The 27257-nt window shown below is 40.0% G+C and overlaps 1 protein-coding gene across 4 annotated transcripts; it reads left to right on the forward strand.

Annotated features, from left to right (window-relative positions):
- The first annotated feature begins 33 nt into the window (after nt 1-33).
- On the forward strand, nt 34-25627 carry abca7 (ATP-binding cassette, sub-family A (ABC1), member 7). Of its 4 annotated transcripts, XM_060878086.1 has the most exons (51): nt 34-152; nt 831-960; nt 1089-1187; nt 1287-1380; nt 1734-1875; nt 1986-2113; nt 2423-2544; nt 2659-2853; nt 3665-3757; nt 3966-4203; nt 4406-4545; nt 5034-5150; nt 5901-6098; nt 6225-6430; nt 6987-7163; nt 8446-8668; nt 9657-9878; nt 10789-10993; nt 11123-11236; nt 11313-11484; nt 11560-11691; nt 11785-11924; nt 12043-12180; nt 12285-12508; nt 12588-12645; nt 13485-13687; nt 13983-14067; nt 14255-14278; nt 14406-14551; nt 15393-15517; nt 15611-15703; nt 15788-15983; nt 16096-16190; nt 16301-16333; nt 16409-16514; nt 16662-16736; nt 16823-16992; nt 17131-17308; nt 17423-17538; nt 17962-18106; nt 18267-18390; nt 18521-18650; nt 18735-18861; nt 19468-19530; nt 21026-21132; nt 21223-21364; nt 21522-21656; nt 22161-22264; nt 23732-23824; nt 24011-24254; nt 24331-25627. In XM_060878086.1, exons 3-51 carry the CDS (start codon nt 1122-1124, stop codon nt 24718-24720), a joined length of 6993 nt encoding a protein of 2330 aa, XP_060734069.1. In that variant the 5' UTR covers nt 34-152; nt 831-960; nt 1089-1121; the 3' UTR covers nt 24721-25627. The 4 variants fall into 4 exon arrangements, with proteins under 4 accessions (XP_060734069.1, XP_060734060.1, XP_060734079.1 ...); XM_060878077.1 differs by lacking the exon at nt 831-960 and having other exon boundaries at nt 47-152; XM_060878096.1 differs by lacking the exons at nt 831-960; nt 14255-14278 and having other exon boundaries at nt 47-152.
- The last annotated feature ends 1630 nt before the right edge of the window (nt 25628-27257 follow it).

The following is a 27257-nucleotide window of genomic DNA, read 5'->3' on the forward strand; positions in this document are numbered from 1 at the left end:
CGAAATGTGGTTTGAAATGTTTTGCCTTTAAGCCCCTCCCACTTTCCTGTCTCTCTCTCTTTTTTCCTGTCAGACACCGGCTTCATGTCCCGACGGAAAACAGGAACGTTTCAGTGTCTAAGCAAAAACAAGAAGGCGTTTTAACACCACAGGTAACTATGTCCTAAGTTATTTCCTCGTTTAAAAGCGCTAACAGCAGTGTGAGGTGAAGGTGAGATACATTAGCATCTCATGCTAACTAGTTTAGCAGTTGCATTAGGGTTTGTTTATAAAGGTGCACAGTCACTTCTACACTCAACAGACCATAATAATACATCACCATAATAAACATTAACATCACAAGATGTCACAAGAACAGCTAAAATATAATATGTTCTTCTTTGTTGACAAATGTCTACATTTAACTATCACCACAGTAGTAAATTGTCAATTAAAAATTCCATTCAAATTTATTTGTATAGAGCTTTTTACAACAGATATTGTCTTAAAGCAGCTTTACAGAACATAAACATAGAACAAAACGTTATTATAAAGAATAATATGATACAAAAATTGATGATTAATATTAGATCTATTTAAATGTGTATGTATTTATCCCTAATGAGCAAGTCTGAGGTGACTCAGGTGACTGTGGGGAGGAAAAACTGCCTTAGATGGTAAGGAAGAAACCTTGAGAGGAACCAGACTCAATGGGGAACCCATCCTCATTTGGGTCTGTCAGTACAGTCTGACAAAGTTGTACTGATGCAAAAGATACGGTCTGATAAATGTTGTAATGATGAGGAGGTTGTTGTCCTCAAAGACCACATGAAGTTGACGTGTTCTTTTAGTATCACAGAGTCCAACTGGAGCTGGAACGTCTCTAGACGCCTCAGGATCCTCACAGAGTTGGACTTGTCTTGTGCCTCTCTGGAGACTTGACTACTTGCTAAGCTTTTGCACGTGCAGATAAGAGAGGAGGTTTATTTTTCCCTTAATTCACTAAGCCATTTAGTGTAATTAGGATTTTTTTTTCTCTGCCTGTCAACTGACCGCTTCTTTAAATCGCTTAGAATTTGATTTAATTTTGTGGGTTATTTTAATTGTAGCCACCCTTCCATCATGGTCATCTAGACAGCACCATGGCCATAGGAACCCAGCTCTTACTCCTGCTGTGGAAGAACTTCATCTACCGCAGGAGGAACAAGGTAACCGTACATCATTATCATCATCATCATCATCATCACTCTTTAGGTTACCTTATACAGTTAAATATTGTGTGTATGGTAAAATGAGCTTCTCAACAGATCCAGCTGATCATAGAGCTGCTTTGGCCGCTGTTCTTGTTCCTCATCCTCATCGCTGTACGGCATTCGCACCCTCCCTACATGCACAGCCAATGTAAGTGCCATGGTTGTGTGTTTGTTTGAACCCTGCTCTCCTTGTGAAATCACGTAAGCTGATTAGCTGCAGTCGGAGTACTTCAGGATATACTTCGCCATTCTGACCTGTTTTTTTTTTTTTTGGTCAGTTCTTTAATACGCTGCCATTCTGCTCAGAGTCTCAGAGATATATTTTAATCCACAAAATGCATATTATACACATGTTTATGACCTGTTATAAAATTCCTCAATTTTTAGCTCATATTTATTATGTACTTTAACTCCTATATACTGTGATTGACAGCTTATATACAAGTGGATTTACAGCCTGTAAAGTTTCAATGAACGAAAATTCCGTGTTTCTCATTTCAGGCCATTTCCCCAATAAAGCTCTGCCATCTGCAGGCACTCTAGCATGGGTACAGGGCATCATCTGCAACATCCAAAATCCCTGCTTCCACCACCCGACTCCAGGAGAGACACCGGGCGAAGTGGGAAATTTTAATAACTCAATGTCAGTATATTCTTTTGTTTATATTTTGTTTTAAGAATTCTGTTTAAAAAATGTTTCTTGATTCCTTTTTTTAATATCATGGTTTTGATTTCGTATCCTTTCCCTTTCAGACTTTCTCGACTCTTCATGGATGGCAGGACTGTTCTCACCAACCTTGGCAATCAGACAACCCTCTCAGCTTTAGAGAACCTCTTGCTTGCTGTTCGGAGCCTGGGCCAGACTCAGGAAGCTTGGCCAAGTAGGACCGATTTTTTTTAATATGCTTTAAAAAAAAACAAATAAATCAATACACATTAAAGTAAAAGGGCCATGTGCGAAATGCTGATTTCATAGAATAACTTCTCTGATGCTTGTTGAGTGCTTTATAACCTTCTTGAGATCATTATAAGTGTCTGTATAAGTAGTTGTTTGTTCTCTGTAAAAATACAAAGCAAAACAGCTTTCTTTCAGCTATGATTAAAAAATGTAGACTATGCATAGCAAATGACTGTGGCATGAGAGGTATTTACTTTAACCTGATTATTTTTTTTTTAATTTAATGATAAAGATCTGCCAGTCGGAGAGTACCTAAGAGCCAATGAGACATTCTCTTCCTTCTTACGGACCAACTGCAGCCTTCCTTCTTCAGCTGTAGACCAGCTACTGAGAGCACAACTCAGCCTCCAGGTGGTAAGGCAGCGTTCATCATTCTTTACTTCTGTTCTATATTTTTGAATATTGCAAAATTTTACATCCCATCGACAAACCGATTAAAGCACAAAATCTCTTGTTCATGTTTCCTAGGTGTCTCTGGCAGGTGCTGGGATGCGTCTGTCTGATATCGTCTGTAACGTCACACTCCTGGACCGTTACCTCGTAGTGGAAGGAAACACCTCATCCTCCGAACTGCAGCAGAACCTGTGTGCTGTTCCCTCAGATTTGCTGCAACAGGCTGAGCAAATCTTCCTATCGCAACTGAACCTCAGCAAGATTATCACAGTCAGTGCTCTTTTACACTTTCACTTAAGCCTAGAATAGATAAGGCTTTCATACAAAATAGTGTAGGAAAGCGATGTAGTAAAAGCGATCACATTACCCCTCTTCTGAGGACTCTTCACTGGTTGCCTATTGAATACAGAATTCGTTTTAAAATACTTTTATTTGTCTTTAAGTCCCTGCATAATCAAGCTCATTTATTTATGATTTATTTATGCATTTATTTATGCAGAATTATTACATCCTTACTCTCCTTCCAGAAGCCTAAGATCAGGCAACCAGAACCTCCTCACTGTTCCCTTTTCAAGACGTAGAGGGGATCGACCTTTTTCAGTTATTCTGCCACAGTTTTGGAATGATTTGCCCATAGAGTTAAGATTAACACCCTCTCTGTCCATTTTTAAGTCCCTTTTAATAACGTATCTGTTTTCCTTGGCATATCCATAGTTTTCCCTTTTCATTTTAATTCTTCTTATTTGTTTTTTAATTGTTCTATTATTTCTTGTTTTAGTGTTTTAGCATGTATTATTATATTGTTTAATTCTATTTTGCTTTCATTATCTCTTGTCTTAGTATCATTTTTTTCTGTGTATTTTTACTAACACTCTTTTATTGTACCGCACTTTGGTCAGTCCTATGGCTGTTTTAAATGTGCTATATAAATACAGTGAACTTGAACTAGGAAAGAAAAATTGTATTTTATTTAAAAAATTTTTTGACATATTGATTGACAGCATGTAGAACAGACACTCTGAATCTTGTGGCTTAACCTACTTTGCTTTCTAATGAACTGATTTGCATCTGCCCCTGTCAGAGGGAGCGACTCCTCTCCGATGCTGCTGAAGTGCGTCAGCTCGGTCAGGCGGTTTCCTCTGTGGCTCTGGAGTTCAGCTTACTTTTGAATGACGTATGGAGCGATCTTTCAATCTTATAGCTTCCTTCTCCCTCTCTTTTTTTTGTTCAATGCCCTAAGAGAACTTATTGAGACAATATATGTATATGAAAAGACACACAATGTATATAAATATATATGGATCAGCGGCCATTTCTTAATCTCACTTTATTAACCGATAAATCATCTAGCATTTCGCATCCTGTTGAATATCCTGCTCTAGATTTCGGCTTTATCCAGCTTCACGGAGTTGAACGCAGAACTAAGGCTGATTTCTCCAGAAAACAGCTCGGTGCAGCCGCGCGAGAGCTTCCGAGCTTTCTCCAGGATCATGTGCGGCCACCCCAAGGCAGGCGGAGAGAAGATTCCTTCCTTTAACTGGTATGAAGACCAGGACATCAAGTCTTTCTTGGGTAAAGATGGAACAGAAGAAGATGATTTGGAAAATAACAACACTACCAGTGAGTAGCGTTTTAAAATCCTAATCAGGATCCCTGAATAAGTATCTGCGAAAGATTTCCAGCCCGATAGTTAATAAGAACCGCTCAAAAATAATCACAGCATTTTAAGATTTGCAAATCGTATTGTTAATAAAATGACGTTTACCAGCTGTGTGAATTTGATCAATTTGTTTATTTTTATTTATTTATTTATTTATTTTAGCTCCATTCTGTAAAGACCTGATTCAAACACTCGAATCTAATCCTCTCTCACGCATCGTATGGAGAGGTATTAAGCCGCTTTTCATTGGGAAACTTCTGTACACACCGGATACTCCTGTTACACAGAGAATCATGAACGAGGTACTTTTATGGTGTAGCTATTTCCTGCTTTTGCTTTATTGTTTTTCCAGACATTTGTTTTGTGATTACCAAGGTACACAAATCTAAGTGTTTCATCATTTCATTGTGTTTCATATTTAAATTGTGTAATTTTATTTATTTTTTTTCAAAATTGTTGTTTTTTTTTTTAAACTTTGAGGAAAATGCATCAGGCTTAGAAATCCTAATAATGTGTTAGTGCCACATATCATTTTATTTTATGTAGATCTAATATTTTTTTCAGTAGATCTTTTTTTCATCACTGAGAAACAATTTGTGGACACTGACACTGGACTGGACACCCCCCCCCCCCCCCCCCCCCCCCCCCCAATATATTAGTTGTGGTACTAATTTTTTCTTCACCAAAAAACGTCATGGCCAAAAAGTAAATTATAACTGCAACGTATAAAATTTATACCTAACTTTCGAATCATGATACCGTTTAAGAACAGTGTTTCCTTCTTTCTCAGGTCAACAGGACGTTCCAGGACTTTGAGATTGTGGCACAAGTGCACTCAGCATGGGAGGAAGTAGGACCCAGGCTGAAGAGCTTCATGGAAAGCAGCGGGGAGATCCGTATGCTGCAGGTTCTCTATCAGTATCTGAACTTTGTTTAAAATCTGTCTAAAGTCTGAGGTTGAAAGTCTTGCATACGGAAGTAGCCATCTGTCTACAGCTGCATTCAATTCAACTTTACCTTCACTCTTTATTTTTTATTTTTCTCATTTGCTCTATTAAATCAATTCCAGGATCCACAACGAATAGCTAAACATAGTGTCCAAACATGCTGTGCCTGAATTTGTTCCCTTTTTTTTTTTTATATAAATAGTCCACTATTTAGGGCACATTTTGTGGTGTGTCAAATTCTCAGTGGACGGATTAATTTCTCTGGATAATTCACTCTAAAGGTGTTTAACAGGTTTTAATCCGCCCGCTCTCACGGTTCTGCTTATCGATTGCTATCTGTCTGTGATATTTTCTTACATACGATGCTATACAAGCGTTCAGTATGCTCTCAGGTTACTGCTCGCGGTCGTCCCTTGTCTTCGTATTTAGACCTCCTTCCTCATGCTCCCATAAACATGGAAATAAAAAAAGAAATAAAATTAAAAAAAAAAAAAAAACAGCACTATGTCATGACTTTGTCAGGTCTCGTAGGATCCCCCAGTCCCAATACTGCTAATATCCGTAAAGCACCGTGCCTTTTGAAGTTGATGGTCAGTGGCATGATTTTATAGTTTATAGAATAAGGTGCCAGCATTACAGGAAATGGACATTGTGAAATCCAGTCTTTATGTAGTTTGCTGCATAATACAGCCAGATCTCATGTGCCACAGGATTTGCTAAGGCGACCAGAGGCGGCTGCTGTAGTGAATCTACAACTGGAGAACACTTCCTGGACAGCTTCTCGCATCGCCCAATTCCTCTCAATGCCCAATCCTAACACTGCTGAGAAAAAAGGAACACCTGCTACATGGATGGACCTGTATCAGGATTTTAATAGCACCATAAATCTCTTGCACCAACTTACACAGGTAACATACGTGTGCAGAATTCATTCAGTCGTTCCACCTAAGGCCGCGACACAGATTTCTCGCATGAAATACTTAAGCGTTATTTAAGTATTTCATGCGAGAAATCTGTGTCGTGGCCTGTCGTAGTGTTTTTCACTGAATAAGCTGGAGGGAATGGCTACAGAAGGGCAGCTGGTGGAGCGGGCGCTGGAGCTGCTGGAGGATAGGCAGTTCTGGGCCGGAATAGTCTTCCTCCTCCCAGACACTTCCTCCTCAGATCTTCCTCCTCACGTCAAATACAAGATCCGCATGGACATTGATGATGTCACACGCACAAATAAGATCAAAGATAAGTAAGTTTGATGCTTGCAGGTGAATTTATCTTTGGTAAAGCATTAGCCAAGTTATTGTCAAGCACCCAGAAGTCAGCTTCGTCAACAGAAGTAATTTATCTATGTGATGAAGACTTTGAGTGACTTTTCTCTCTACTGTCGTTGTTTTTGATGCCATCGGTTTCTCTGCACATTGCTAACCTGTACTTAATGAATTTCACAAGGATAAGCATGTTATTTTTCTTTTATTATTATTATTTATATAGTAAGAAGCTATAAAGGAACGAAACACAATTTTTAATATTACAGGAAAATGATCTGCTACAAAAATCTTCAACATGAAGCGGACCGCACTTTCATTCCGTTTATATCGCAGCAATTTGCCAACACTAGCAACTTTATTTACTAAAGAATCACTCGATATTTTTTACCTGTTTATGGTTTCATGAAACAAATATGTTGACTTTCCCATTTCAGAAACCGTAACAGCTTTATGTCTGATCGTCACAAAGCAGTCCATGCAGCAAACTTCCTTCAGGTGTGATGTGTGCGCTAACCTGAAAACTGTATTCTGTAGGTTTTGGGATCCTGGTCCTGCTGCAGAGCCCTTCAGCGATCTGCGCTACATCTGGGGCGGCTTTGTTTACGTGCAGGATTTAGTGGAGCGAGCAATTACACGTGTGCTGAGCGGCAAACAATCCACTACAGGAATATATGTGCAGCAGATGCCCTACCCATGCTTTGTGGATGACGTGTAAGTATCTAAGCAGTAATTTGTTTATTGACATTGGGATAGCACTCTGTCAGGGTGACGTGTTAATGAGACTTAGACTTGTTAATGTAGCAGAACACAGAATGCAAGAAAAAAGACATTCATATACTGATTAAATAACAAGAAAAGAAAACAACAAAAAAGAAGGTTTGGAAAGAATTTGCAGTGTGCTAATAAAACTGACCGCTCTAGAGCCCCTTTTCCACCAGAAAGAACCGGGTGCTGGTTCACAGCTAGTGCTGGTGCTGGTTCAAAGTTGGTTCCACTGGTGAACCTTCTAAGAACCGGTTTGCCTTTCCATTGGTTAGAGAGCCGTCACAGAGCCGAGACTGACGTCACTGTATACAGTATGTGTCACGTTTCCCAGCAACATTACAAACAAACACATCATCAACAATGGCGGATGTTGCTTTACTGTTAATGCTCATGGCTTTGTGAACCTACATTGGCAAGTAAACGAGGCGAATACAACGTGTACCTGCAGCTCAATGTAATTTGTATAAACAGAGGTTGTAATCAAGAAAGTACATAACATTATTTTATCATTAACACAGAAAAAAGTTAGCCTTAGCATGTAGCTACTTACTATCATGTGTGCTGATAATGTATCATATTTGCGGTAAAGTAAAAGTGTATTAAACATTGGTATACTTAAGGTACATTATCTAATGCACTAACAGTAGCCCCGCCCACAGCCCCTGATGCAAGCAGTTCTTAAGTCTAGACCAGCAACATTTTGGTGCTACTTAAGAACCACTTTTCCTGGTTCAGAGCCGGTGCTTTGGCTGTCGAAAAAGAAAGAACTGCTTCTAAATGAGGCTCTGGCTCCGAACCAGCACTCAAACTGTCTCGGTGTAAAAGGGACATAGAATGCCAGGCGACATGACCTCAGACCTCAGCGGTTCATCAGTTATACAGCATAAGACAGAAATATCAGCATGTCACATGTTACAGAGAATCATCAAAACCCTCCCTGCTGAGGACTTTACTGTCCTAAATGAACAGCTTTATCTCCTCTTCTGTCATCTCACAGCAACGAAGCCCATTTATGTGGCACGTCTTCCATTAGTGTCCCTGTGAAAGAACGAGCTGGTTAATTAAAGCTGTCCTTTGCCTTATAACGGAACCAGTTCTGCTGTTAAAGACAATGAATCGACTCCACCTCATTGTCGAGAGTACGGTGAAGTCAGCGCTGATAAAGAGCAAACCAAGTTGTTAATATTAATAATAGCTTCATTCTTCCTTCCACTTTGTTTCTTTCCAGCTTTCTGCGGGTCTTGAATCGTTCTCTCCCGCTCTTCATGACGCTGGCGTGGATATACTCAGTGGCAATGATCATTAAAGGTGTGGTTTACGAGAAGGAGGCACGGCTGAAGGAGACCATGAAGATCATGGGCTTGGGTTCGGGAACGCTCTGGCTCAGCTGGTTCATCAGCAGTTACCTGCCTTTTCTCTTCAGCTCTGGACTTCTCATTACTGCACTCAAGGTGGGTATGAGATATCAGCATCAGTCATTTTATAGGCCATCTATTCCTATGAAGGAAAAAAGTGAATAAATTGCACTTTCATCTCATTTAGATTTCTTTCAACCAAGAAGTTGTAATATAGCTAATATAGGAGTTTTTGAGGTAATAAAGTTTGAGTTTAGCCTGTTTCTTATTGTGACAAAGAACTAATTGTTATAACAGAAAAACTCTGCTTTGTGAACATCTGGGAAAACCCAGACCTCACTTTGAAAACAACTGGCATAACTAAGGGCCTTTTTACACCCGGTCACTTCATGTGTTTTCTCTGATCCGATAGCTATCTGATTTGTTAAAACTGTTCCATTTACATCAGGCCACATAAATGCGTCTTGGCGAATCGGATATCAATCAGATCTTTCTACTCCTGCCCAAAATGCAAATATATTTTACCTCATTTCTGGGGTAATTGAAATGGAATACGCTTTGGTGTGTGCGGTTTTCAGAATGCAATCAAAAAGAAGACGAAAAAACTTGTTACGACGGTTATGCTACAAAAAACAGCATTTGCTGTTTGCTGCGTTTTCGCCGGCGGCAGCAGTGCATTTTAAGACCCAACGAGGCTCCTGGGTGAAAGATGACTTGTGAGTGACGTACTTCCGTTTGGGAGGAGTATAGCGCTGACGTATGCGGCTTGAACAACCACATTCATTTACACCTGTCCAGTTTCATCTGAAATGCGTTCCAGACCACCTCCTGAAGTGGTTTAAACGATTTATATCCGTCTCAGAGGGCATTTAGACCTGGTCTTTTTACCATCGGATAGCTATACGATCACAGAAAATGCACGAAGTGACCAGGTATAAAAAGCCCCTAATACATTGAAAGCATTTCTCAGTAGTGGAGTTTTGGTGTGATCTGTGAGGCAACATGTGGAAAATTCTAACATGGATGTTGTCTTTCTTGTGTAACAGCACTGACTTGAGCGTATCGATCGTTTTCTTCTTTTCAGTTGGGAGACATCTTGCCCTACAGCGATCCTGCAGTGATCTTCTTCTTCCTGGTTGCCTTTGCTACAGCCACGATCATGTTGTGCTTCCTCATCAGCACGTTCTTCTCTCATGCCAATCTGGCAGCAGCCTGCGGAGGTCTCATCTACTTCTCTCTCTACCTGCCCTATGTGCTTTGTGTGGCCTGGAGGGAATATCTAACCAGCACACACAGAATCCTAGCAGTTGAGTATTAAACCGTTTGGAGTTTTTCAATCAACCAATCATCTGGCTGCAGTCCAGTGCCTAAAATCCTGTAGATACAGGCCAAGAGCGTCAGTTATTTTTCACATTAAACATCAGAATGGAAAAAAAAAGTGACGTCAGAGACAGGTTTGGGATTTTTACACACAACAGTCTCTGTAGTTTACACAGCATCATAGGGCACAAATGCCCTGTTGATAAGAGTTGAGAGAAGAATGACTTATTTCAGATGATGAAAAGACTGTGGTATCATTTACAGGAGGGGTGGCCAACCAGTCAGAGACCAAGAGCTACATTTTTTACTGTGTTACCACAAAGAGCCACATCATACACATGGGCACACTTGAACATCTCCTGTTTTTCCCTGCAATTTGAGAGCGAACTTAACACAAATTGTTTATTTGAATGATCTTGCTCCTACTGGGAAACTTTGAGGTATTTTTATCCCACTCACATGCGCGTTTGATGAAAATACCGTATTGAACTCAAGCGAAGCGAACACGCATATTAAAAAGACACAAATACAAACTTCGGTATGAACGTAAGAGCCGCATGAAACCATGCGGCTCGGTAGCCGCGGGTTGGCCACCCCTGATTTACAGCATTTATCAGACACCCTTATCCAGAGCAACTTGCATGTAATTTTTTATACAATTGAGCAATTGAGGGTTAAGAGCCTTGATCAGGGGCCCAGCAATGGTACCTGGGATTCGAACTCACAACCTATCGATTGGCATCTCTAATATCCACACTGTACAAGGGCTGGAAACCAAATCTAGTTCCTCTAATCTTAGCCAAGATGATCAGAATGCTTTCAATCCTGAGAGCACACTTTACTGAACGTGGCTTGTGATGGGGCAACAAGATTCAATAGTTTTATTTGTCCTATAGAGCTTCCTCTCTCCAGTAGCCTTTGGATTTGGCTGTGAGTACTTCTCTCAGTACGAAGAGCAAGGAGTGGGTATGCAGTGGTTCAATCTACTGTCCAGTCCTACCGAAGGAGACAAATACAACTTTACTACCACAATCATAATGCTATATGTGGATGCCTTCATCTACGGAGTGGCCACTTGGTACATTGAAGCTGTGTTTCCAGGTCAGATGTAATTATATTGTTGGGATGAAATATGGACTATGATATAAGGCTTTGTCTAATTTTTTTTTCATAATCATAGCATTATATCATACTTTTTCTTGATATGATTTGTTTCTCTTTTTTTTTCAGGGCAGTATGGAATTCCCAGGCCTTGGAATTTCCTCTTCCAGTTAAATTACTGGGGAGGAGTACCACCGGAGGCTGACATGCCCGTTCCTCCTCTACCATGTGATCAACCAGAGCGTAAGACTGAATTTAACTCTACGAAATTGGATTTCTACTCTGGGACAGCATATCGATTCTAACTTTTTGCTTACAGATCAAATCGAACCGGAACCTTCTCATCTCGTCCTCGGAGTTGCCATACACGACTTGGTGAAAATGTATAAAAAAGGAGCCAAGCTTGCCGTCAATCATCTGAGCCTCAAGTTCTACGAGGGCCAGATCACGTCATTCTTGGGTCACAACGGAGCTGGCAAGACGACGACGATGTAAGCGGCGGAACTGTGACGCGTAGCATGTCGTTTGCATCAGATTTCTTCCATACCATCTTTTCTTCACAACAGGTCTATCCTGACTGGGCTGTTCCCACCGACTGCCGGCACGATTTACATAAAAGGTAGAGATATTCGCACGGACATGGACGTCATCCGTAGAACTCTGGGAGTGTGTCCTCAGCACAATGTTCTTTTCCCAATGTAAGACCTTAAATCTGAAAACCCAAACATATCCATATATGCAAAAGAGAAATATTGTAGTTTCTATGACTCGCCACACTGTTTATTCCCTAGGCTTACCGTACAAGAGCATGGATGGTTCTATGGCCGTCTTAAAGGCATGAGCAGTGCTGAGGTTAATGAGGAGATGTCCTCCCTGCTGGAGGATGTGGGCTTGTTACACAAACGGCACGAGCAGACCAAGAACCTCTCAGGTGTGTTTATCAATAGTATTCACGCCCTTTGTCAGAGTGCCAGGGAGAGTCATGTTTCTGTTTACTCTGTAATACTTGCCTCAGCCGTCACTCATCTGTTTACTTTACTTCTTTCCAGGCGGCATGCAGAGGAAGCTCTCAGTAGCCATAGCCTTCATAGGAGGGTCTAAAGTTGTTGTCCTGGATGAACCCACTGCCGGAGTGGACCCGTATTCACGACGTGGTATCTGGGACCTGCTGCTCAAATACCGCAAAGGTTGTTCGGTTTGAGTTTACAGGAATAGTCAGACAAAGAAATATAAAATCTAATAGTTAGTCCTTTATCTTATCTTATGCTATAAGCCTGCTTGTCATTTCCAGACCGTACCATCATTTTGTCTACACATTACATGGACGAGGCTGATCTCCTCGGCGACCGCATCGCCATCATCTCTCAGGGGAAGCTGTGCTGCTGTGGATCTCCACTGTTCTTAAAAGCTCGTCTGGGCACAGGATATTACCTCACCGTAGTGAAGAAGGAGCTCCAGAGTCTCACACCAAGCAGTACAAGTGCCTGCAATCTCTCAGCATCTACGCTCATGAAGGTTTGCAGATTTCAGATCAGAATGTCAGAGCATTATAGTGCAGGTTTGACTGACACTGTGTTGGTTGTGTGTGTTTTAGGAGAGTGATTCTACCATAAGTGATGACACTGGACTTGGAACTGAGATCTCGGGCTCAGGTGGGAACGATGTTGTCTGATCAAAAGCCCTTTTCTAGATTTTGTGTGGGTTGAGAAAGCAGAGAACGAGAGCGAGAGAATAATTTAAAGAATTTAATCTGCCACTGATTAGCATTAAACATTAAAGGTGGGGTGCACAATGTTTGAGAAATGCTTCAGAAAACTGAGTCGGGCCGACACACAAAAGAAACCTATAGCCAATTAGCAGAAAGGGGCGTGTTTTGTCAATATGCGGCGGAGAGAGTGTTCAGTGCGCATGTCTGGCATTAGCAGAAAGCGTTTTTAACATTGATATGGTTTATAAAAACTAAAAGCGAAAAAAGGCTTATGATAAGGCAAGAAGCCGGATACGTGTTAATACAGGATCAGCTTTCCAGCGCTAGAGAGAACTCATCGTCTTCCGCGTGAAACGGAGCTAAACCTTTCACAGTACATCACACAGTACTACAAAACACATTTGTATTACCGTAGTATTACTCATTGTGTTCATTTATTGATAAAAATATCCCCTCAGCCAGCTGCCCAAGCAGGTTCCGCCATAATAGTTTCCTGGGTTGCGTATGTATGTGTGGGCGGCGCTATCAAAACAGGGGTGACACCCATTTGGGTTTGGTACGTGTTTTTTTTTTGGTGATTTTCAAATGTCAACATTGGCTTTTAAACATTGTGCACCCCACTTTTAAATTGCATCTCTTGCACAACAAGAAAAGGGGGAAATGAAAATTTGCCTTTTTAAACATATAAATGATATATATTTTGTAACATGGCAAAACTGCTGTCTTTGTGAGTTACTAGTCATGATTTAAGTCTTAATTTCTCTTTATTTTCCGCCCCTTCAGACGTGAGCGGCCTTGTAGCTCTTGCCCAACACCACATCGCCAGCGCTCGGCTTGTGGAAGATGTGGGCAGAGAGGCAGTAATCAATTTCCCCCATGCTGCCTCGGAGGATGGCACTCTCGCTCTTTTCTTGGCAGAGCTGGAGAAACGTCAGAGCGAGCTCGGCATCGTCAGCTACGGACTGTCAGATACTACCCTAGAGGAGGTGAGCAGGTTAAAACAAAGCAAGATGAAGAGAATTTATAATGGGTTTGTGAAGGTGATCAGCTGCCTAAATACAGCATTAGTTCTTATTTTGTAATCCAGTGGACTGTGTTTGTTAATAATTTAATTATGGTCCATTACCAGATTAGTTTTCACCAGTTTCCATGTATTTACTCCTATTGTCTTGGTCCAGTGGAATATAGAGGAAGGGTGTTTGTGCCATTGGTGTTATAATGAGATTTAATAAGATTATTATAAAAGTGGCATGGCATTGATGTCCATATGCATATTTTCAGATCTTTCTGAAGGTGGCAGAAGAGACGGGAGTAGACGCTGACCCAGAAGGAGGTGAGGAAGAACCACCCGAGGACAGAGACGCAGGTAAACCGACGCTCTTTCCGTTTGCTCAGATTCACCAATGTATCAAGTGATGAAGCTCAGGTAAAGATTAGAGAACAGCATCTCACCATTAGCAGCAACCAGTGTACGGCTAGGCAGCTTGTTATAGCTATGAGCAGAGATTGAAAGAGATTTTTTTACTTTCTCCTTTTTTCCTCAATGCTGACAGGAAGGAATCAACACTGTAAAACAGGTACAAACCAGAAAACCTCGTAGCTGCATCAGTTTCAATACTTGCACGTAATTTGTCTGCAAAGTTTGTGATGAAAGTTAGTCATGTCTAATAACAGTTAACCACAAGGCTTCTCTCTGGCACACAGATGCTAATGAAACGGACCCGCTGAGCTGTAACATTCAGGGTGGCATGACCCTCACAGGTTGCCGACTAACCTGGCAGCAGCTCCGCGCGCTCTTTACCAAGAGGCTAAAGTACGCCCTGCGCAGCCGCCGTGGTTTCGTAGCGCAGGTGAGGACGGCTGGGAAGTACCGTGTTTACAAATGTTCTCATTCATACTTTTCATACATTTTACAAGCTTTGGCAGTTTCATTAGTTGCCAGTTCAGTATTAAGGATTAAGCTGAGCAGGTCTACGCTGTTTGATCAAAGGGCTAATTCCCAGGGCAGAACAAAGATAAACAGAAGGAAACTAGACTAATCCATTAGATCGCAGTATCACCCATCACTATTGTGAAGGATTTTTTAAAAAATGATCTCATTATTATTTTGGTCTTGAAACACTGGCTGCAAGAGCAACTTAAAAAAATATAATGAAAAAGTAACAAAAACATGATTTTAACCTTTTGTTCTGTCTGTGGCTTTTTCTTTTTTACTATAAAGAAGGGGATTGGCTTAGATGCGAGTCCTGTATCATGAACTCAACAGTGGTGCAGTTTATTTCATTTTATTTTTATTAATTTTAATATTACAGTAAACATTAACTAATTACTAAGAGGAGTCAGCTGAGTCAGACATTATAGGTGTGTGCATGGCATGATACAGGTGGGGTTTAAAAATGAGGGCATGACCAAAGGATGAGACTGCTGCTGGAGTTGCTCTTTAAAATGTGCCACATTAGGAATGTATAATTTATATTGAATAAAAAAACAACAACATGCTGTTAAGTTGATATTAAGCCATAATATTTATTTGAATCATTTTAAAATAAGACACGGTACAACGTTATACAATTGCTTCCAGTTAGACAGTTTATTCTCTCTCTCTTTTGTTATTTTTATTATTTTTATTTATTTATTTATTTATCCCTGGTCTGAATTTTTAACAAATCCATATTATTAAATATTTCTCAGATTGTTTTACCTGCAGTATTTGTCCTGGTGGCTTTGCTGTTCAGCCTCATTGTCCCACCTTTTGGAAAGTATCCCCCTCTCGAGCTGCAGCCATGGATGTACGGCGAACAGTACACTTTCTTTAGGTACCCACAATGTCGTAGTCAGACCGTCTTTTAATTGATGTTTTTTTTACCACGTGCACACTTGGGTCTTTCTCACACTGCTTTTCCACGTAGCAACGATGCCCCAGAGAACTCTGAAATCCAGAATCTTCTTGATGCTCTTCTGGATCCACCTGGATTCGGGACCAAATGCGTGGAGTCAGACACGTAATAAGTTTCTTTCTCTGCATGGATGGACATATGGTGTATTATCCAACGATACAATAACACGGTGTGATCCTGAATCTGCAGGGAGCCCCAGTGTGAGGACAGCGAGGCAGGGACAACGTTTCTTCGTCCCCAGATTCCTTATACAACATGGCAGTTTTTTAACAAAGGCAACTGGACAGATGAGCAACCTTCACCTGAGTGTGAATGCAGCACTGAGGACGTTCGCAGAATGCTACCTGAATGCCCAGTGGGAGCAGGAGGCTTGCCTCCTCCCCAGGTTACTTTATTACACTACTACCAGTCTGTGCATCTTCAACTCCAAATCATAGTGAATTTTCATTTCAAAATCCATTTTTCTTAAATGTTGTTTCTTCACTTATTGGTGTCAGGTAAAAAGACCGACAGGTGACCTGCTACAGAATCTGACTGGCCGTAATATTTCCGACTACCTCATCAAGACTTATCCACAGATTCTGAAAAAAAGGTTTTGTCTGAATTCATATGTTCATTTTCTAACTCTTTTTTTTTTTTTCCCCCCACATTCCTATAAGTGCCTGTGATTTTTATTTTCTTTCTTTCTGTTTTTTCATCTAGCATGAAGACTAAAAAGTGGGTGAATGAGTTCAGGTGAGTGAGCTTAGATTGAACGCTTATTACAGACAGAATTAATATCAGATCAGATCAAATGAACCGTCTCTGCAGGTACGGAGGATTCTCTCTGGGCAGCGAAAGCTCACAGAGTCAGACGGATATCCAGCAGCTAGAGGAATCTGTCTTGTCTCTCAGAACACGCTACAAAATAGCACAGGTACGCGTGCTGACGTCATAAACGCATCTTTCACCTAGATGTAGAAATAAAATGTAGTTTGCACAGCATTAGCTGGAACCCAAAATGATTATTACATTTCTATGCTAGAAATACATTTTCTTTTCTTCTTGCTTTGCTTTTTTTCAGAACAGTTCAGTGGATCAACTTTTGGACAGATTACCAAACCTTCTTAACGGGATTAGTAGTAAAAACAATGTTAAGGTAAGAGAAAGAAAGTAAGTCCTTGCTCTTGAATCTCAGTAACATTACATACAACTAGCCATGAATCTTCTGTTTCTGTTTCCTAGGTGTGGTTTAATAATAAAGGTTGGCACGCCATGGTGTCATTTGTGAACGTCATGAACAATGGACTGCTCCGTGCCAGTCTTCCTCCTGGACCAGACAGAAGGAAACATGGAATAACAGCCTATAATCATCCACTTAACCTCACCAAGGAGCAGCTCACTGAGTTGGCTTTGTACGTGCTATTTTGTCTCGTGTTCACGTGAATCGTCTCATATAGACTCGCTTCAGCTGATCCGTACTTCCTGTGAATTCGAATTAAATCTGCACATTTATTAGTCATTATCGTGCTTTGTCTTTTTTTTCTCTCCAGAATGACCACCTCAGTCGATGTCCTGGTGTCCATTTGTGTGATTTTTGCTATGTCCTTTGTACCAGCTAGTTTTGTACTGTTTCTGATCGAGGAGAGAGTTAGCAAGTCCAAGCACCTTCAGTTTGTTAGTGGGGTCAAACCCATTCTCTATTGGACTGCAAACTTTGTTTGGGATATGGTCAGTTTCTGTTATATTTATCCTACAGTGGATAATAAAGTGTAATAAAAACCTGTCAAATATGTGTCAGCATATCAAATGCATCTTTTATCTCGTTTTTTTCTCTTTATGCAGTTGAACTACACAGTTCCCGCTACCATGGTGGTCTTCATCTTCATAAGCTTCCAACAGCAGTCTTATGTCTCTGAGAAAAACCTTCCTGCTCTAGTGCTGCTTCTCTTGCTCTATGGGTAAAACCGTCTGACTATAAAACAGTACTTGTGGTACTTTGGGAGTAGTGAAAGCAATGAGGCAAGCTTTTAAAAAAGCACTGTGACTGAACATTACATTACATTACAGTACTAATATTAACATTAATCTAATATTAACATCAAGAAAATTTCACCATGTGTCACAGCTTGTAACCGATATTTGATTTAGCACTTGTTTTACGCCAGATTCCCTTCCTAATTCATCTGTCCTGTTTTATCCGGGCTTGGGACCGGCACTGGGAGCTAACAGTGGCTTCAGTGGTTGAATTAGCTCCCTGCCCAGGAATCGAACACGGGCCGCGGCATTGAGTGCTCAGGATCCTGCCACTTGACCACCAGGAGGCTAATTTCTTGCATAATAATATAATAACATTAATCGCGTGCATTTGTGCCCTACTGTAGTTGGTCCATCACTCCACTGATGTACCCTGCCTCGTTCGTCTTCTCTGTGCCCAGTACAGCCTACGTGGTTCTCACCTCCATCAACCTTTTCATCGGCATCAACGGCAGCATAGCAACTTTTGTCCTCGAGCTCTTCGTCGATGAAGTAATGAAAGTCATATATTAGTAGCTTTTCTGTGCCACAAGTGTACATGTTAGAATATAACTGATAAAAAAAGAAACCACGGTTTTGTTTATTTATCAAGTGCAGATGTAAAATTTATTGTCCGGCATTACTTACTGCTTTCTGTTCTGTTCTGTTTCAGCATTTAAATGAGGTGAACAGGATCCTCAAGAAGGTCTTTTTGATCTTTCCTCACTTCTGTCTGGGTCGAGGTCTTATCGACATGGCTAAAAACCAGGCAATGGCAGACGCTTTTAAGAGGCTTGGTAAATTTATTTCAGCAACACAAGACAACTGAATGAATGAAAGTGGCCTCGACCTCTTTCTGTCAATTAGAGGCAAAATCTTTCAGTAGGTCAACTATAGATCTATAGACCTGCATATTTTTGTTCGCAGGAAACAAGCAGACATTGGAGCCACTGGCATGGGATTTTGTAGGGAAGAACTTGTTCGCTATGGCAGTCCAGGGTGTTGTCTTCTTCATTTTTACTATACTGCTTCAGTACAAGTTCTTCATAAACTTCAGGTGCACCAGATTGTCGCTGTCTTTATTAAAATACTGCTATGAATGTTTCATTCAAAGTGCCTTAAACATAATTTTTTCATCTAGGCTGTGGTCTGATCCCATCCTGCCACCACTGGGCCCTGAGGATGAGGACGTAGCAAATGAAAGAGAACGTGTAAAAAATGGCAACAAATCTCAGGATGATATTCTCACTGTCAGAGACCTGAGCAAGGTATATAAGATAAAATACTAAAATCTGCATGTAAGGTTATCCCCAAATTCTACATTGACAGGTGAAATGAACACTTTATTTACAAAACAGTTTTACTTCAATAAAATAGATTTCATTACGAAGCTAGAATAAATTTCCTAGTTATAAAATTTCACTTTCTGAGCATACGGCGCCTAGTTATTGAAGGGAAATGATTTATAGAAGGGATACTCACACTGTCCGGGGGCACACAGATATAAAGATGGGTTCCCTTTTGACTGGTTCCTTTCCTGATGTCTCAGGCAGTTCTGCCTTGTCACCGTCGCCTATGGCTTGCTCATTAGGGACCCGATCCAGCTATGAGAAATGATTCTTAAAGGTCTTTCTTAAAGGCTGGTGTGTGTGTGTGTGTGTGTGTGTGTGTGTGTGTGTGTATTTTTATATATATATATATATATGTGTGTGTGTGTGTGTGTGTGTGTGTGTGTGTATAGAAAGAAAAGAAAGACATTTTGCTAAACAGTGTTCATTTGACTTTATTTAAAAGCTACAAATTTGACTTTTCTTTCTACTGTAATGCAATAAATCACAATAAATCAAGTATTCTCTGTTCTGAAATCTCTACAGGTTTATAAGGCAGGCAAGAGGCCGGCAGTGAACCAGCTTTGTCTCAGCATCCCTCGGGGAGAGGTGCGGAGATATTCAGTCAGCTTGTACATATCAGACACTCAGTCCACTCAAAAATACTGACTGACCAACTGACCGTCTGACTGACAGGATAACTAACATATTACTATGTATTACTAACGTATTACCGAAACAAGCATGTTATCAACATAGACCAACAAAACAAATACTTTTGCTAATGCATTTCCCCTCTTCCAATTTCCGATCATTTCTATAGTGCTAATACAATCCTTCTATGCTAACATAGGCATATAGGGTTTTACTTACAAGCACACATGAGTCTTACTTACTTACTTGTAGACAGATGAGAAGCCAGGTTGCAGCAAGTGAAGCCCAATATCCAGCAAAAGAAGTTAAAGGTGCAGTCTCTGTTGTTTGAAAGCCAATGTTAACATTTGAAATCACCAAAACAAACACACCCCTAACCCAAATGGGTCCCACCCCTGTATTGATAGCTCTGCCCACACATACATATGTAACCCAGGCAAATAATGGAAAGAAATGTGTCTTTATCATAGCTGAAGGGAAGAACAATACAATTTCATATAAACAAACAAGCAAAAATGACACACACAACGTTACTCACCTATCGAAAAGGAAAAAAGCAACCTCGGCGTCTTAAGTAAAGTTGGCCGAATATTCACAGATTGGAGTTTCCCGAGTCAATAACTCCTGAGCTAAACGCTGTTACTACACAAATAACTCCTCTTTTCTATCGTGGTAATGTAGAGAGGCAGCTACAACCCAATTTTCCTCAAAATCAGCTTTCCTCTGCGGTGGACAAAATACACAAGTCTCTGTGCGGATGACTGAGAGACAGATTCCAAGGGACCGTCTGCAAAGTGCAAAGCCCGAAAAGCGAATACTACAAAAACAGTCCATAACTTCACTGTAATACACTGTACTGTCACCAAATTCAGCTCACACATCACTGATGTTCTGATAGTTATACTACAGCACTTATTTGGGGGAAATTATTTTCATATTAAAAAAATCATAAAAATGAGCACTTTGCAGATGGTCCCTTGGGTTAGGTAGGTTTTACTTACAAGCACACATATGAGTCTTACTTACTTACTTTTAGACAGACAAGAAACCAGGTTGTGGCAAGTGAAGCCCAGTATTCAGTAAAAGAAGTTAATCAAAATACGGGAATTTAATGAAAAATAAGCAGAAATATAAAACAAGCTTCTCAATGTCCACCGCTTTTTTTAGCCGTGAATGGAAATCTGAGCAGTTCCTCAAGTGGCCAGTCAACAGACTGAATTTCAGCGATGAACAAATGCTTTAATCGTCTTGATTTGTAAAGACTTTTGTACCACTTACATAATGAGAATTTGCTCATATATAAACACATTGTGCATTGAATTATACATTAAATGAACAGTAATAAATTACTAAGTCCTATTTTAATAACTGAGAATAACTTTGTTTTCTGTTCGACATGCTCATGTCAGTGTTTTGGTCAGCTGATTTATTATTATGTCTTCTTATACAGTGCTTTGGGCTTCTCGGGGTTAATGGGGCTGGGAAGACTTCTACTTTTCGCATGCTGACAGGAGACACCACCATTACCTACGGAGATGCTTTTCTCAACAATTACAGGTCTGTCACTGTCATGCTAACACTGATTACACTGAGAATACACCTTTTTTGCATTAAACTCTAAACCAAACCGTCTAACCAAACCCTCAGTGTGCTGAACGACTTGGACAGAGTACATCAGCTTATGGGCTACTGTCCTCAGTTTGATGCCATCAATGACCTTTTGACCGGAAGAGAACATCTAGAGTTCTATGCTCGATTGCGTGGAGTCCCTGAGCCATATGTCGCAAAGGTACTAGATGTTTTAGAGCTCATATGAATGATGAAATGAATTCAGTTAAAATCTGGGCAGACAGAATGCTGTTCTTTTTAGGTTTCCAAACGAATAAAAGAAGCCTCCAGCCTTTTGAAGTCTCAGCCAACATTAATAATTGATCTTCGTCCAATAGGTCTCACAGTGGGGAGTGAAAAAACTGGGATTGTCACAGTACGCTGAACAAGAGGCTGGAGGATACAGTGGAGGCAATAAACGCAAACTCTCAACCGCCATTTCTCTTATCGGAGCTCCACCAGTTGTTTTTCTGGTCAGCATTTATCACAACAGAGACACACCATTAAACAATACTATACAATACAGGGATGCACTTATTTCCAGGGATTTCAGAACAACGTAACATATTGCGTCATCGGGTAGGCGTGGCCTATTTGATAATCTAACCCTAACCGTAGTTTTGGTTGTTTGTTTTCGAAAACAGCTTAACTGTAAGATAATAAAGCATAATAAATATAAAATATAAAATCTACCTGTATGACTGTTTTGTCCTTAATTATCCATTGTAGGTATGCTCTTTTTTTTTTGAAAGAGGGTGTTTTGCAAGACCTCCAGAAACCACGCCCACTTTACATCGTGGTAACGAAACCCCTGGAATTTAGTGAATGCCATACAGTACAACCCTGTAAATTGACCTCAACTACTGAATTAAATATATGACATACTCTATGACATACCTCTATATAATGACATACTTGTTGTTTTGTTCAGACGCTTAAACGGGTCTCTGTGAAACTTGTCTGTTTTTGTTCATCAGGACGAGCCAACAACAGGAATGGATCCAAAAGCTAAGCGCTTCCTGTGGAACTGTATCCTGAGCGTCATCAAAGAAGGCCGAGCCGTCGTTCTCACATCCCACAGGTACAGGACATAATTACAACTCTGCACTTTACTGCTTGAATAAGCTATTTCTTTGATACAGCATCGATGTATACAGCTGCGCTCAAAAGTTTGCATACCCTGAAAGAAATGGTTAAACATTTAAGCCGTTTATTTGGAAAATATGACCGATAATGCAAAATATTTTTTTCTTTTTTAAGGATCGTGGTCTCATGAAGTCATTAATTATCACATAGTTGTTTGACTCATTGAAGAACTCTGGGTTTTGAACAACCCTGATCAAAAGTTTACATATCCTTGAATGTTTGGCCACATTATAACAGAGAGGTTGAGACACAGAGGTTTAAATGGATATTAAAGGGAAGTTTCAACACTTGTGACTCATTGTAATTAGTGTCTGTGTGTAAATAGTCAATGAGTTTCTCGGCTCATGAGGTGATGCACTGACTTGGCTGGATACTGCACCATGGGGATGACAAAAAACTGCCTGGCTGCTATGAAAAGAAGTCGTGGTGTTGTTTTCAAGGAGCACAATAAGGAGGTACTTGAACACAACTGACCTGCATGGTCGAGTTACCAGGAGAAAGCTGTTACTGCGCCACAAAAAGGCTCGCCTTCAGTGCTCCAGAAGCTGTCAGAGGTGTCTAGGTGCTCTCTGGTGTGGTCATTTGGAGTGATGAGACCAAAATTTAACTTTATAGTCACAATCATAATCACTATGTTTGAAGAGGAGACAACAAGGCATACGGTGAAACGTTTTGGTGCTGTGTGAGCTCCAGTGGCACAGGGAAGTAAGGAGAAACTGATGGCAAGACGAATGCAGCATGTTATCAGAAAATACTGGCAGACAATTTGCATTCTACAGCATGAAAGCTGCTCATGGGATGCTCTTGGATGTTCCAACATGACAATGATCCAAAGCGTAAGGCAAAGGTTTACCCTCCAATGGCTAGAGTGGAAAAAGGTTAAGGTTCTGGAGCAGCCTTCAGTCTCTTGACCGCAATATCATTCAGCCAGTTTGGGGAGAGCTCAAAAGTGCAGTTAGCGCAAGACAACCAAAAAATTTACAGGAACTGGAAGCATTTTGCCAAGAAGAATTGGCAGCTTCACCACCTGAGAGAATTAATGACGTCATGCACAATTATTACAAAAGACTACAGTACATGCCGTCATTGATACTAAAGGGGGCAACATGTTTGGACATGTTTTCTTTCAAATATGGTTCACACCTTGCAAATTCTCCCAAGGTATGCAAACTTTAGAGCACAACTGTATATTTTTAATCCTTTTTTAAACACGAGGTAATGATGACACTGACACTGACTTTGGCAGAGGCATCATTCCCTTGTCTGTAAAAAATAATATCAGCATGTCATATGTCAGGATAAGACTAATATATTTCACATTTTATGTCCGTTGAAAGACTGTATAAAAGACTGTACAGCTCCTGTAGAGATCTGCTATATAAATTGCTGTTGTTTTGTGCAGCATGGAGGAGTGTGAAGCTCTCTGCACTCGCATGGCCATCATGGTCAATGGGAGGTTCCAGTGCCTGGGTTCAGTTCAGCACCTCAAGAACAAGTACAAAAAAAACCAAGCATACAGTGTTTTTATATTGAAAAGCAATGACAACTAACTATAATACACAACACTCAATGCGTTAATATGACAAGTTCACATGTTTGAATTACTCATACACTCACTGGCCATGAACGAATGTGTAATAACCTTCTGCATGAATATCTTCTGCTCTTCCCTTTCCTACAGATTCGGTGACGGTTATACGATCATCCTCCGCTTGTCTGCACCATCTCCGGATCCCTGCCCCATAGATGCCTACATCCACAACTGCTTTGCTGGGGTACAGCTTAAAGAAAGACACCACAACGTTCTGCAGTATCAGCTGCCGACTCACGCCTGCTCCCTCGCACACGTGTTCGACATTCTGTCAAACAACAACGAAGAGCTGGGAATTGTGGAATATTCAGTCTCTCAGACAACACTAGACCAGGTCAGAGCTCAGCAGAAACGATCACGGTTGATTATTCACAAACGAAACTAAACGCGAGACGTTCTTCTCCCCACAGGTGTTCGTCAACTTCGCTAAGGAGCAGATGGACGACGACGACCGACTGAGAGAGGTGGCTGTTAACAACCAATTAGATGCAGCACAGTCGCTCACATCTCAGCAATCTAGTCAGACTATCTATCCATTGCTAACCACTTCTTTTAAACCTAAAAGGTCAGTGTCTCAAGTTATCGCTGCTCAGTTAACCCATCCATCATCATCCTCCAAATCCAGTCAGCCAGGAGCAGCAAGGTCAAAGACCAAAGAGAGCAAATGTAGCGGAAAACAACAACCTCAGCAAATAGAAATGGAGGTTCTGGTGGATTTCTCAGCTAACGGAATCGGGTGCACAGAAGAAGAGAAATCTCGGAGCAAAGACATAACCAAGCTTTTTGTAGTCAACACCTGAATAACCTCAGATCTTGATATTTTGTGCTTGATTCTAAACATAGTTTTATCCGTATCTGTCTCAAACTACCATCAATGTATTGAATATATTAAATACTCTCAGGACCACTCTGTTAAATTGTCCTAAAACTGCTGTATAATACAAATTGCACTTTACATTACCGTACGTATATTCGTGCATGTCCATCGTTTTTTGATTTTTTTTTTTTTTCATAACCAGCTGTAAGTCTGTAAACGGCATGTTCTGATCAAAAACTGCCTTCAAGTCCGCGTTTTTGTATTCTGACGTTTTTGTTTTTAAAGGTTTTTCGATAAACTGCACTCCTCTGATGCATTCTGGCATTTAAAGGAGCTGTAAAACCGAACTGTAGGATGCACTTGATAAAACTGATGAATACTGTGTCACTGGAATGTATTTTGAAATCCAAAAAAAAATATCATTTACAATGGTGGAAATTCTATATCGCACATGTATAGCGATATGCACGGAAATGTTCTGTTTCTTCGAGGACAATTTAGAAAACAAATACAAGAAAAACAACCAAATGCACTCATTTTTCATTGTGGGAAATACTGTGTGATGTGCAGAAACTACATGAGCAAGAATCTATTAAGTTTTAAAAAAAAAAGGATTTATTTTATTTCATTACATTAAGTATTTATTTTTGCTCAAATCTCCATTGTCTCATTCACTGGCTGTATGAAAGTATATGAAACGTTCAGACGTTCTTTCATGCATTAATAAAAACACAAGCTTAACTTCTTACTTCTGAACAAGGATTCAAGTACAGCAGCATGTTTCATTATCTGTGTCATTTTTCTTTTGAACTCCATGATATTGCACTTATTATTTATTCCTATGTATTTTTCAGCACTGTAATAAATGTCTAAACTGAGAGCAGGCTTCATGTTTTTGTGTTCGAGTATTTCTTTCCTTAAAGTAAATGCTATGGATGTATAATTACAGAATATTTAATCGTATGCCTGCAAACGTTTCTTGCACTGATCTGTTAAGAAGTGTAATAAGAAAAAGAAGAAGAAGAAACTGGGCTGTGCAATATATTATATTATTTCGATATGATAAATTGTCAGTAAATTTATTTTTATTGTGGACGTTGCAAACTCATTTTAGAACTTGATTATTTTTTTTAAATAATATTTACCATCTATAGAAATCTCCTGTTTTCAACCTTAAAATGGAAAAATAGCACCATTATTTATTTATTTGTTTGTTTGTTTGTTTATTTTTAGTAGATTTTTTTTTATTTTTTTATATGTGCAATTTTACTTCTCCCTTTCAGTGTTAATTTATTTTTGTACATGTAATCTAAAGAATAATTAAACATTGTTTATGAGCAAACGTGTATATTGTAATACGTATCGTTCTTATATAGAGAAATTTGTGAGATTACCAACCGTTATTTCGAAACCGAACAGAAGACGAGATGATGAATGAATGAGAAGCTCTATAGCAATAGTGGTAGAGTATTTAAACTTGCCTGGTTTTTTCTGCTTCTCAGTTGCAAAGCCTCACAGCAAGCTTTTTTACTGTGCTAAATAAAATCTGATTCCTAATAACGTGCACTAGTGTCGCAGAGCCACAACCGGTGCGTGAACGAGAAGTAGTGTTTGAGTGGGAACCTGTTTATTTTGTTGTTATTGTGTGTCTTTTTCTGTATTAAGTGTTCTGGAAAGAGTGGCGCTGCAGGGAAGGTTGGGACACTTTGACAACAGCAGTTATTCTGCAATCACTTTGAGCCTGAGCACAATCACACTCTGCAATTTCCCCTGACACTGATGTGGTCATTGTGACCCTACTAAAGTTGTTTTTCTTTTTTTTTCCTTTGTGAAGCAGTAGACAATTTAATGTTTCTCTTAAAAGCACTGTGCCTTTTTCGTGCTCTCTGCTGCACTTGAAACACAAGAGAAAATGTGCGTTGCGTTCATCCGCAATTTTCCTTTGGTACAAAACAGACTTGTTCATTGTCTCAAATATGGAGTGTAGAAAAAATATTCTGACTGGTAATGATTTTCAACATTAGGCTATTCTGTTACATTTTAAATACAATATATTATTCCTGATGTAGGTGTACTGTGTATGATGGACTTTGTTTTCACAGTCAGCATCAACTAAAGTTTTGCTCATGTCTGTAATAAAGCTGAACGTAAATGCCAGACAATTTTCTATTGAATATTGACTATTTATAGTTAAACATGGCTAGAAAATTGCATCAGCACCTCCGGTAAAAACGGAACAGCCATAGGACCACAACTTAGCATTTAATTTGTGTGATTAAATCCACTATGTCTGATTACACCACACACACTACCATCCTGGTGTCAGTGCTGTTAATAAGCTACTGCTGATCAGTCGTGGTCTTTTTCTTGATGAAAGGGCTAAAAAAAAAAAAAAACAACATATGGAATACAGTCAATAATTTTATACCTACAAAGTACCTAGTACAAGACCAGGATATCTAATAAGGTGTATCCATACGGATGAACAACACTAATACCACGACTGTGCAGATATTATTA

Source organism: Tachysurus vachellii, chromosome 1 (assembly GCF_030014155.1).
Source record: "Tachysurus vachellii isolate PV-2020 chromosome 1, HZAU_Pvac_v1, whole genome shotgun sequence".
NCBI lineage: Eukaryota > Metazoa > Chordata > Actinopteri > Siluriformes > Bagridae > Tachysurus > Tachysurus vachellii.